Raw genomic sequence first — 13,460 nt, 5'->3', positions numbered from 1 at the left:
AGCACATTCACAAAAATATAATCTTGCCTGTTCTACCTCCAGTCCTAATGCCCCATACAATAAAACATAAATCTCCCCTTGTCTGAACAAGTTTATCTTGCTCTACCTCCAGTCCTAATGTCGCCCCTTACAATAAAACATAAGTCTCCCCTTGTCTGGATAAGTTTATCTTGCTCTACCTTCAGTCCTAATGTCGCCCCATACAATAAAACATAAATCTCCCTTTCTCTGAACAAGTTTATCTTGCTCTACCTCCAGTCCTAATGTCGATCCATACAATAAAACATAAATCTCCCCTTGTCTGAACAAGTTTATTACTCCACTCATGTCCACAACAGAAGCCGACACTACAACAATCTGTAAGTAGCACATGTTGTTGACGTGGTTCTGATGACCGGATATAGTTGTCTTTGGTTTAATTTCCTTCTGCCATCTTTGGTCTACGTGTTAAAGAAAAGTGAGTAGAAACACAGTTTAAAAAGCTGTTTTCTGGTTTTTACTAGTGCACTAGGTAAGTTCCCCTGTATATTTTACTAGTTTTATTTAAACTTTAATCCTTCATTAAAGTGCAATACAGAGTTTTTAATATTCAAGTTGCACATACTTTACCTAACAGTGGCATCAGTTGACAGGTTTTTTTTTTTAAAAAAGCACTTTAGTAGAGACGCATTCAAGATTTGTGTCTATGTTATGTAATCAAAGTGGTAATTAAAATATAAAATTACTTAATAAATAGGGTAGGCGTTGTCGAGTCGGTAAAGCTCATGGTTGCTAAACCGAAAAGTCTCGAGTTCGAACCCTTGGGCAGATGAGGCTGGGGACAGCCACTTTTCTAGGAGAGACAACTCCAAAATTAAACAACTGCTGCCTTGTAGTTTGTTCTTGGTTGGATAAAGGCTATGGAAGCAAATCCAAAAAGAAAAACAGGCTGAAATCTGAGTCAATGGCCTCAATGGCGCATAACCAGTTGACACGTAACGCTTAATTGTGATGGAGGCGTGGTCGAGTCGGCAAAAAGTTCATGGTTGATAAATTAAATTCGGACACTGGCAGATAAAACTCGATCACCTTCAACACTAATAATTAAGAACGAAGAAGAAGAAGAAGACTTAATAAATTTCCATGTTAATTAATTAAAAACTCAATCTATGTTTATAGACGTCTGACCTCCATCGCCATGATGATGCTTCAGCTTACGGTCTTTGTATTTCTGTCAAATATACTTTCCTTTGGTTGTGTGGACATTTATCCGATCCAGACCTTCGACAACAGCACATTTAACCACACCAAACGGTCGTTTGCTGATGGTAGAACAAATGTAAGTGTACATCGATCTGGCTTTGTTTATGACTTGGTTATTGTTTAAAGCATTTGGTCAAAATTTTATAGAGCTGAAACTTTTTCCACTTTAAGAGTAAAAATGTAGCTCCAGACAAAAATATAAACTTTATCGGTTTAGGCCACACCAAATTCTACATTTTATAAAACGAATTCGCTTGGAAACGACATAAGACAAAATGAAATGAAAAATCAATATCGAAACAAAAAGAATGACAACAACAGTAGGCATATATATATATATATATATATATATATATATATATATATATATATATATATATATATATATATATATATTTATATATATATATATATATATATATATATATATGTGTGTGTGTGTGTATGTATATATATATACATGTATATATAATACATATTAAATTACACATATTACATACTAGCCGTCCCGGCCAGGCCCTGCTCTGGCTTCTGTGAAAAACCTTTCTGTTAAAGACCATTACCTGTGTGTTTAGTAATCATCATAAACCCGGCATTGCCCACCCAAACCACAACCAACCAAAACAACAAAACGCAAACATAACGCTAACACAATTACAAATACAAACGAAAACAAAAACCTAACAACAAACCCAACCACAACCACAAACACCAATACAAACACAAAGAAAAAACAAACAAAAAAGCAAACGAAAACAAAAACCTAACAACAAACCCAATCACAAACACCAATACCAACAAAAAAAAAACAAAAAAAACGAAAAAGCAAACGAAAACAAACCAAATCCAAACGCAAAACCAACCAAAAACACAAATACAAACACAAACAAAAAAACACAAACAAAAACAAAAAAAGAAAGAACAAAAACGAACCAAATCAAAACGCAACCACTAACGCAAACCCTAAACACAAAGAAAACACTAACGCGAACATAAACGCCCGGGGCGGAATCACCTGTTTTAGCTTAATGAACGACTATAGTACCCCAACTTATTCATAGTCTTTTGCACTCACTTAAACGAACGCGCCTGTTTCAATTTAATGAACAATTTTAATACCCCAAGCTTATCCGTAAAATACCTACAACATTTGCACTTGATCAATCCCCGCTAATTATGTAATTATTTTTTTTTCCCAACACCAAAACAAAGTAATAAAAAGTAAATTCTTTTCCACTAAATGCAGTGGTTTTATAAAGGGAAGTAATTGTGTTTTCCTAATTTATCAAAGGGAAGTAAGTGCTATAGGGTCTAGGACTAAATAAAGACATACTTAGAATTTTTGTAAAAGATGATATTTTTTTAAAACTTGTGTTTAATGAACATGCCGACAATTGTTATTATAATTTGAAAAATGAAAATTATTTCCCAACACTTTCAATAGTAATGTTTTAACTCATAAATTTAGACAAATGCGCACGATAATTGTCTAACACTTAAATCCATCCAAGACCAACGACAAACATATGCGTTACATACAGAACTGAGCTTTATATATTAGATTATATCTTACATATTGTTAATTTGATCAGATAAATAGTTTGTTAACGAAACTATTACACAAAATATCTGTCATATTTTTATGATCACGTTTTGTTTTATAACACTACCAAAAAATATTCTGAGCTTTGATACAACAACAATTTGTCACGACGAACACAGTTGTCTTAAAAATTGTGTTGTGACTTCTAATCTGATCGTAATCTACGCAGTACCCAATCCCTTACACTGGGGAAATTCGTTTTCCAATGTACGACGGAAAAGAGGTTATCATTGAAGGAGTGAGAACGTCTTCATCGAACAGGTGACTGCATCTTATTTTATTTATTGAAGATGAAAATTTCCTATTCCTACAGTTTAGGCAGTGTGTTTTAGATTATGTTAGGTTTATACTTAATGTAATGGACCCAACGTTTTTCATGAAATGTTGTCCGTCCATTATTGTTATCATGTATAATAATCGTGTTTTTGTCAATCAGTTTTGCCTTTATAGCAACCATTCAAAAAAACCTAAAGCCTGAAAGAATATACCAAATTAGTAATCGTTTAAGAATCTATGTTGTAAAATTTATGCAGAGAATTTAGAAACTGTTTGATACCGTCTAATGATTAGTTTTAATTTATTTTGAAGTTATTTTGAAGTTATTTAAAACGTATTACAAAAATAGTGTTTTATCTTGCACACGTTCTGGGAAGCAAGTTGAATAACGGTTGGCCTTTATTAATTTTTACATTATGTTATATGGTGCAGAATGTGAGACTAAGACGGTGAAATTAGAATTAAAAACATGGGCGTAGACCCGTTTTGTATTCATACAGTTTAACGTACGTTATATGAGATTCAGAATACATGCATTACATTGTAATAATATAATTGTTCTAGGTTTATAGTTGCGCTGTGCGAGAGTGCTAACTGCAACGCTGACCAACAAATGCATATGAGTGTTCGGAAGAACACCGGAAAAATTCACATTAGTTCTAAAAGAAACAACATGTGGGGACCGGAGTACACGTTTGAAGCCGCGTCACTAATGACTGGAACTGAAATTAGGATAAAACTTATAATACATGACATCAAGATTAAGGTAACTCATTTTTAAATGATTACACAAGGTTGAAGATTTTAAGATTATTTTAATTAGCGTTTTTAAACGATTACTTTTAGTTGAACAGGCTTAAGTCTAGTGATAATTTATTTTGTATTCACCAGATTTACTTTAAAGACGTTTTCCTTACAGACTTAAGTCTACGAGGTGTAAACAAACAAACAATTAAATACGTATCAGTGCGTGAGAGTATTTTTGTGGAATGGATACTGTACAGTGTATGTATCTAATGCAGTATATTTATACGGTTTAAAATTCAAAATTCAAAATTCAAAATTCAAAATTCAAAATTCAAAATTCAAAATTCAAAATTCAAAATTCAAAATTCAAAATTCAAAATTCAAAATTCAAAATTCAAAATTCAAAATTCAAAATTCAAAATTCAAAATTCAAAATTCAAAATTCAAAATTCAAAATTCAAAATTCAAAATTCAAAATTCAAAATTCAAAATTCAAAATTCAAAATTCAAAATTCAAAATTCAAAATTCAAAATTCAAAATTCAAAATTCAAAATTCAAAATTCAAAATTCAAAATTCAAAATTAAAAACTCAAAATTCAAAATTCAAAATTCAAAATTAAAAACTCAAAACTCAAAACTCAAAACTCAAAACTCAAAGCTCAAAGCTCAAAACTCAAAACTCAAAACTCAAAACTTAAAACTAAAAACTCAAAACTCAAAACTCAAAACTCAAAACTCAAAACTCAAAACTCAAAACTCAAAACTCAAAACTCAAAACTCAAAACTCAAAATTCAAAATTCAAAATTCAAAATTCAAAATTCAAAATTCAAAATACAAAATACAAAATACAAAATACAAAATTCAAAATTCAAAATTCAAAATTCAAAATTCAAAATTCAAAATTCAAAATTCAAAATTCAAAATTCTAAATTCAAAATTCAAAATTCAAAACTCAAAACTCAAAACTCAAAACTCAAAACTCAAAACTCAAAACTCAAAACTCAAAACTCAAAACTCAAAACTCAAAACTCAAAACTCAAAACTCAAAATTCAAAATTCAAAATTCAAAATTCAAAATTCAAAATTCAAAATTCAAAATTCAAAATTCAAAATTCAAAATTCAAAATTCAAAATTCAAAATTCAAAATTCAAAATTCAAAATTCAAAATTCAAAACTCAAAATTCAAAATTCAAAATTCAAAACTCAAAACTCAAAACTCAAAACTCAAAATTCAAAATTCAAAATTCAAAATTCAAAATTCAAAATTCAAAATTCAAAATTCAAAATTCAAAATTCAAAATTCAAAATTCAAAATTCAAAATTCAAAATTCAAAATTCAAAATTCAAAATTCAAAATTCAAAATTCAAAATTCAAAATTCAAAATTCAAAATTCAAAATTCAAAATTCAAAATTCAAAACTCAAAATTCAAAATTCAAAATTCAAAATTCAAAATTCAAAATTCAAAATTCAAAATTCAAAACTCAAAACTCAAAATTCAAAATTCAAAATTCAAAATTCAAAATTCAAAATTCAAAATTCAAAATTCAAAATTCAAAATTCAAAATTCAAAATTCAAAATTCAAAATTCAAAATTCAAATCTCAAAACTCAAAATTCAAAATTCAAAATTCAAAATTCAAAATTCAAAATTCAAAATTCAAAACTCAAAACTCAAAATTCAAAATTCAAAATTCAAAATTCAAAATTCAAAATTCAAAATTCAAAATTCAAAATTCAAAATTCAAAATTCAAAATTCAAAATTCAAAATTCAAAATTCAAAATTCAAAATTCAAAATTCAAAATTCAAAATTCAAAATTCAAAATTCAAAATTCAAAATTTAAAATTCAAAATTCAAAATTCAAAATTCAAAATTTAAAATTCAAAATTCAAAATTCAAAATTCAAAATTCAAAATCACTCTCCGTAATAGTGAACACACAACGCAACCTCCCAGGTATTAGGGACATAGTAGGGACCGCTGGGGACTCTCGATTACACTTCCCCAGGGGTACCGCATACGGCCTCTGGCTTGATTTAATCAATATGGTAGGGGGTCAGGGGTACTACTTAATTTAACGGTAAAACTACACCAGATGCATAAGCCGGAGTCATTAGCACTGCGGGCTCCTCCGTGAGCAATATGGCGCATACGTTCGATTTAAAGAGTGCAATTAACTAATAAGTCCATGCGTTATTATTCGTGCGGCGTCAATTCGGCCAATGACGAAACGGCCCCGTCAAAACGACCCCGACAAAACGACCCCGTCAAAACGACCCCGTCAAATCGGCCCCGTCAAAAGGGCCAGCGACATATGGACCCCGTCATATAGGCTCCCGACAAATAGGCTCCCGTCATTTAGGCTACCGACAAATAGGCTCCCGTTAAATAGGCTCCCGAAAAAAGGGCTCCAGTCAATAAGGCTCCTGACAAATAGGCTCCCGTCATTTTGGCTCCCGACATATAGTCTCCCGTCATTTAGTTTTTCCACAAAACGGCACCCGTCATTACGACTCCCGACAAATAGGCTCCCGCCATTTAGTTTCTCCACAAAACGGCCCCCGTCATTACGACTCCCGACAAATAGGCTAGCGTCATTTTGGCTCCCGACAAAAAGGCTCCTGTCAATTTGGCTCCAGACAAAAGGACCACTGACATAGTGGCGTAGCTGCCGTAAAGCTAGCGTAAGCAAGGCATGGGGGCCCAAGGCACATAGGGGCGCTTTTCCCTCATAAAAAATTAAAACTTTTACAATGGAATTTTAATATTTGTTACATTTAAATAATTTTAAAAAAGAAAAAGGTTAAAAATTCCAAAAAGCCCCCCCCCCCCACCGTTTCGGCAGTGGGATTCAGTGTTTGTGGGTCAAACAGAGCCCAATCGTTATAATAACACTACAGGCTATATCACTTTGTCGTGCAAGACATTGAGAGAATCAGCCTATAAATAAACTTTTTAGCAGTAGTAGGCAAGCATAATAATATAGTATAAATACAAAATCAGGACATATAAAATACAAAATGTTGCCTTCAGAATATTTATATATTAAAAAATATCCATCGTAAGTAGAAGTTGATATCTTCGTTTAACTCCTCTGTAGCCTAACGCAGAGGCGTAGCGAAGGCGAGGCGGGGGGTGCGGACCGCAACGGGTGACACCATTTAGGGGGGGTGACACCAAACGCAAAAAATTGTAAAATTTATAGAATGAAATGCCATTTTCCAGATCCATTAGTTAAAGTTAAATAGTCTTCTAAGTACAAATCGAAAATTATATCAAGAGGGGGGTGGGGGGTGTGACACCACGACGTAAACGTAAACTATAAAGAAAACAATGCTACATCCAACTGTATTATAAACAGACTGTAGATAAACATCGTTACTATTAAGTCAGCAGTGATTAAAGCTTAAACACGTACGTGTACCAGTATGTAGCATATATATAAATTTTAGGCCTATGTAGGCCGACACACACACACACACACACACACACACACACACACACACACACACACACACATATATATATATATATATATATATATATATATATATATATATATATATATATGTATATATGCTTTGTTTCCTGAGAGGGGGTGACAAAACGAAGTGCCGCACCGGGTGAGACCCGACCTAGCGACGCCACTGGCCTAACGGCTGACGAAGGGGCCCACTGATAATTTTTGCATAGGTGCCCAAAAATCCTAGCTACGCCACTGCACTGACAATACCGTTTCTGTAGAGACTAAGTCTCCCGGCAAAGCGGTCTCATTGAATATGACATCTGCCAGTGGGACCCCTTCATCAATATTCTTTAGAGTTAGCTTATCCAACACTCTTATGTAATACAACGTATGCATCTCTTGTTCGGTATTTTTATATTAGTTTATCTATTATAAAATATAGTATGTTTTAATTTAAAGGTCATCTATCTATGACATCCATAATTGAGTCGGTTATAGGCTGTTCCAACTCATTGTGTGGGGAGAAGGGTCCACGCTGTACCTTCCTAACTGCAATATGCTTGTACAGGGGCGTAGCGAGGGGGGGGGGGCGGGGGGTGCGGACCGCACCGGGTGACACCATTTAAGGGGGTGACACCAAGGCAAAAAATAGCAAAATATATAGAGAAAAAGTTGAGGGGGTGGGGGTGCAAATCGAAAGTTTGGGGGGGGGGTGCAAATCGAAAACTTGAAAGTTTGTCCCCGGGAAGGGTCGCAACGCCTCTGGGGGGGGGTGACACCATTAAGTGCCGCACCGGGTGACACCCGACCTTATGTTAACATCATGTATATCATACATTTACACTTCTGTGCTCGCCAATAGTGGTCATATCATTCATTTTTCTGGAGCCAATATGTCGGGAGTCATTTTGTCAAAAGCCAATATGTCGGGAGCCCAATTGCCGGGAGCCAATATGTCGGGAGCCCATTTGTCGGTAGCCAAAATGTCGTGAGCCCATTTGCCGGGAGCCCATTTGTCTTGAGCCCTTATGTCGGGAGCCAATATGACGGGAGCCGCTTTGTCGGGAGCCAATATGTCCTGAGCCTATTTGTCAGGGGTTAATATGTCGGGAGTCCATTTGTCGGGAGCCTAAATATCGGGAGCCCATTTGTCGGGAGCCTATATGTCGCAAGTCAATATGACGGGAGCCCATTTGACGGGAGCCAATAAGTCGGGGCCCTTTTGACGGGGCTATTTTGACGGGGTCGGTTTGTCGGGAGTCGATTTGACGGGGTCGTATTAACGGGGCCGTTTTGACGGGGCCGATTTGTCCCGGGCCGTTTTGACAGGGCGCCGTTATTATTAGGGGTAAACTGGTTGAGTAGAAGATTTTTAAGGGACGCCGGGTTAGATTTTTCATTGCGCATTTCCCCCCCCCCCCCACCCCCCTCATCAAAGCCTGAATTTACGCATCATGACCGGGGATTTTTATCGTGTGCGTCCGTCGGAGATCGGATGACCCGGAGCACCATGGGATACTTATGATCGCTATGGAGCCACGTTAGTTTAAATAGCACTAGTCAACACTGCGGTACTTTAACTGGCTTATTTGGATAGAGCACCAACGACGATCCTGATACTTGGGCGGTCGCCATGGTGTGCTCTACCTTACTATTATGGAGGGTAAATAACGTATACTTAAGGCGTTAACAAAGGACGTCCTGGGGGGGGGGGGGGGGTCTGGGCGAGAGTGTGAGCAAATCCGCTCTCAAACAACTAAGATCCAATATAGCACAAGCGCGGTTAACACTTGAATAACTCAGTTTCAGAAAAACAAAGTCTAAAATTACAACATTGGTAACGCATTGATGAAAATCCTCTTAAAATATTGTGTCAGCTTGCAGCAACCCACGCGACGGGTACGCTAGCCTTAAAATATTGTGTCAGCTTGCAGCAACCCACGCGACGGGTACGCTAGCATCCTATTTAATAAGTGGCTTATTTCGTCCGGGCGCTCTCGGAAACCACCGTTTACACTACTGCAGTCGCTGAGTACGCACCTTAGTTTGGTAAAATCGTCGAATGTTGTGTCCCTATTGTTAGATGCTCTTTAAAACAGAAGTAGGCGCCAATAATGCTAACAGGGGAGATGGCGGAGCTGCAGTCCCCCGATCGCGTCAGTGGTCAGCTGACCGTCCCACATGAGCGTGCAGCTCCTGTATTTTCATTGGTCTCTCTAACCAACAAGCTATAGCCTGTTTGTATTAACTTTTTCTACTTGACCTATCCAACCTAAACTAGCGTCAACACAGTAGTCCCATTCCAGTTTTTGTGACAAAAAAATTTTTATGAGTAAATTGAAGCAGCTAAATTAATATTTTTTTCATGGCTAATTACTTGATTATTCAAAATTCAAAGAAAAAATTCTATTAACAAATAATTCCATCCGTCATCAACATACAAAGTATGTATATATCTATATTCTACTTAAAAAAATAGAAAACAAATAATTGAAAATTAAACACAAAAATAAAGTATTAAGTAAGAAACAAGTAAGTTAAGCTGGCACAAACTTTGAGCTAATATTAGATTTAATTATTTCTTATGTTTTTGTTTCAGATAACCTTTCCTGTAAGTAAATTAAGGTTGACTACGAATGAAATATTTGTTTTAATTAATACTGCTATATTATTTTGCTATGTAGTCCCGTCACGGTAGAATATCTATTAAATTATGATTATGTTGACCTTTTAATTGCCTTGGCGATGACTGTTTGTGAAGTGGATTGAGATCTTATAATTCTAGACAGATAATACAACAGACGAGGAAGCCATTTTATGTACGCCTTGTTTATTCTGTATCGGAAACGGAAACATTACATGCAAGGGACATCACTCAAACATTATAAGACTAATACAAGAAGAATGAGTTCTCCCCCAAAATAAAGCTTAATATATTACAGTTTGGTTATATTTTAAAATTCTGCACTGGCCTAATTCATTAATTTGTCTCAAATTATAAGCTTTTAATTCTATCCCATTATGAGGGTTCCACACTTCCTGTTAAAAGATGGCCGGCTGGAGAAAAGATAATCATTAGAGGAACACCAACAAGGAACACTCTGTAAGTGTTATAATTAATTTGCACATGTAAATTAATGAACAATTGAATATTCACAGCAGTTAACAGTATAGATTTGTTACTACAGTAACAAGACTAGACTGCTGCGTCCAAAAATAAAAATTACGTTAGCTGTTGAGTGAAAGTTAGGCAGAACTTCTAACCACTTCATCGACTTATTGCTCTTGTTTAAATATTCTAATAGGGGTTTCCATCAAGCTCATTTAAGTAGTTTTGTATAAGGAAATTAAAAGAAATAACTTCTCTTAATTGTTTTTAAAATAAGGCAAATTAAAAAATGACTTAGTTATAAAACGTAATTAGTTTCAAACTAAATATTATAAAAATGTCATAAAAAAACGTTTTAATAACAAGCTTTTATGTAATAATGCACTAAATAAGTGAGTCAAATAAAAGCTTGTAAAAAAGCGAAACAGCATAAGAATAAAACAAACGCAAAAAGAAATTTCAAATATCAAACTTCAGTTTATCATAAACTCTTGACCGATTTTCCACGGGCATAAATGGGATCAATACGTTTTTATTTATTATTTCAGGCCATAAATTAGTTGGGCCTATTTCTGTGTGTCTTTTTAGTCTCATACTAGATATACTTTGCAATGAAATATGTTTAAGTACAAAGTTAGGAAGTTGTTAAATTTAAAATTTAGTCTACTAAGATATATATATATATATATATATATATATATATATATATATATATATATATATATATATAAATGATATATATATATATATATAAATTATATATATATATATATATATATATATATATATATATATATAAATTATATATATATATATATATAAATTATATATATATATATATATATATATATATATATATATATATATATATATATATATATATATAGAGAGAGAGAGAGAGAGAGAGAGAGAGAGAGAGAGAGAGAGGGAAATTCATATCGTTTTCGTCGTTGCCCTAGCCCTAGCCCTAGCCCTAGCCCTAGCTCTAGCCCTAGCCCTAGCCCTAACCCTAGCCCTAACCCTAGACCTAGCCCAAACTCAAACTCAAACTCTAGCTTTAACCCCTAGCTGAACCTTAAGCAATAACACGGGGTGGGGGGGGGGGGGGTAATGTCATACTGGGCGGGGTAATTGACAGGGGGTAATTACTCAGGGGGGGTGGGCGGGGTTAATGACGGGGGGAATGTCCGTGGGGTAATTGACGGGGGGGGGGGGCGTAAATGCCCTGTTCCTGTTTAGAATGTTATACTTAGGTTGAAAATTAATTAGTTCTGATTTAATTTAGGTTTTCGGTCGACTTGGCATGTATTGGGGGAGGAAAATCTGATCTTGCAGTGCTCTTTAGAGTTGGATTTGTCGATGGTATCAACGTGAACACTGTATTTATAAATCACCGATTTAACGGTGAATACGGGGCGTTAGCAAGTATAAAAACAGACTTCCCCTTTCAAGTCAATGTTCCTTTCACGATGGTGTGGGTGCTACGACCACCTCTCTTGCAGGTAATCTTTGACATCGTGTGATTATTTATTAGTTTTTACTTTCTCGTATATACGAAGTATAGAGAAAGTCTTGTAATCGTGCAAAAACAAAATCGCGATTTTTACAAATCTCGACGTTTTACACCTCACTGATACGGAAAAACATATTTTTGCAATCTTGTCCGTATGTCTGTGTGCCTGTCTGTGTGTGTGTGTGTGTAAACACGATAACTTGAGTACCGTTACAGCTAGGTAGATGAAATTTTATATATAAGTATTTTATCAAAATCGTAGATCCGTAACAACTTTTGAGCGATTTCCGACAACCGGAAGTGGTATTTTTTGTACTTTGAATTTTTCAAAAGCCTATAACTTAAGTACTCTTTCAGATACATAGATCAAATTTCACATGTAAGTAAATTATCTACTAATTTTCTACCATCTCTCAAATTTTGAGTAATTTCCGTTGACCAGAAGTACTAATTTACGCTATTTTCGATTTCTCAAAAAACGCATGTAAATTTATAAAGTACTAATAATATTGCGCACTATTATGCATATTTTATTTGGCGTTCACTTGGTGTGCAATTCTTTTTTCTACGAGATTTTATTCTATTTTAAAAAGTTTAAGTATTTAAAATGGAGTTCCAATCCCCTGTTGTTTGATATAATAATATTCGAGAAAGTTTAGGGGAGATCACTCCCGGTTTATTCTTTATACGACAGAGTCAACAATACTTAGAATCAACTATACTTGTAGTCGGCGATATTTAGAATCGACAATGTCTAGAATTGATGATTCTTATGATCGAAAATACTTAGAGTCGGTGACATTAAATATTGACGATACACAGAGTTGACTTTACTTAGAATCGATTATACTTAGAGTCGGTGATACTCATCACTGGAGAGGAAAAAAATAAACATGTTTTCAATTTTTACAGTATTTCCGCCAAAATGTGTACCTACTATATTTTTATCAGCTAACTTTGGAAAATAATATGTTGATATTTTCTATAGAAATAACTACTTTAACATTTTTTCAGATTACAGTTACTAAAGCTGGGAGTTCTGGCACAAAAGATTATTCCAAGACCAACCTAAATTCATGCTATAACCAGATAGAACATTGGGGGAGAGTGACAATGTCTCAGTTTCATATGACTTAAACATATTTTTCTTCTTGTCAACAAATGAGTTTGCATAAAGGAAATGAAACTAATGCTGTTGCTTCATTTTTTTGAAGTTTAAATTTATAAATAGAACGAAACAAAAAAGTCCATGCATTAAAGTAATAACAACACAATTTGGTTGTAATGGTTTCAAATTTTTGTTCATAGAAATCATCTCTTTCAACCAAAATTGAATTTTTTTAACGTCCTAAAATATAAAAGCCCATAAGCGCACGTCTCTCTCTCTCTCTCTTCCTCTCTCTCTCTCTCTCTCTCTCTCTCTCTGTCCGCAATATATTTTGGCAACGTGATCAGTATGTTCAACAATATATGGAGCTTAAAGATATGGACTTTTGTTGAA

General features: G+C 34.4%; 1 protein-coding gene across 1 annotated transcript; it reads left to right on the top strand.

Moving 5' to 3' along the window:
- The first annotated feature begins 473 nt into the window (after positions 1-473).
- Positions 474-13,209, top strand: LOC131951392 (uncharacterized). The gene is made up of 9 exons (XM_059313829.1): positions 474-511; positions 1,159-1,318; positions 3,015-3,106; positions 3,686-3,887; positions 4,013-4,126; positions 9,937-9,948; positions 10,364-10,440; positions 11,732-11,948; positions 12,974-13,209. Exons 2-9 carry the CDS (start codon positions 1,178-1,180, stop codon positions 13,094-13,096), a joined length of 978 nt encoding a protein of 325 aa, XP_059169812.1. The 5' UTR covers positions 474-511; positions 1,159-1,177; the 3' UTR covers positions 13,097-13,209.
- Positions 13,210-13,460: the final 251 nt, after the last annotated feature.

The sequence above is a fragment of the Physella acuta genome, unplaced genomic scaffold (assembly GCF_028476545.2).
Source record: "Physella acuta isolate Inbredline_101_S28 unplaced genomic scaffold, ASM2847654v3 ptg000008l, whole genome shotgun sequence".
Lineage (NCBI taxonomy): Eukaryota > Metazoa > Mollusca > Gastropoda > Physidae > Physella > Physella acuta.
Note: the sequence above shows the minus strand (reverse complement) of the source record. Positions and strands in the feature narration are given on the sequence as shown.

Bases quoted from the DNA above. Each gene is read 5' to 3' on its own strand.
- LOC131951392 (XM_059313829.1), top strand. From the start codon at position 1,178: ATGATGATGCTTCAGCTTACGGTCTTTGTATTTCTGTCAAATATACTT. The intron at 1,319-3,014 runs GTAAGTGTACAT...TAATCTACGCAG, and splicing joins TTGCTGATGGTAGAACAAAT to TACCCAATCCCTTACACTGG. The intron at 10,441-11,731 runs GTAAGTGTTATA...GATTTAATTTAG, and splicing joins ACACCAACAAGGAACACTCT to GTTTTCGGTCGACTTGGCAT.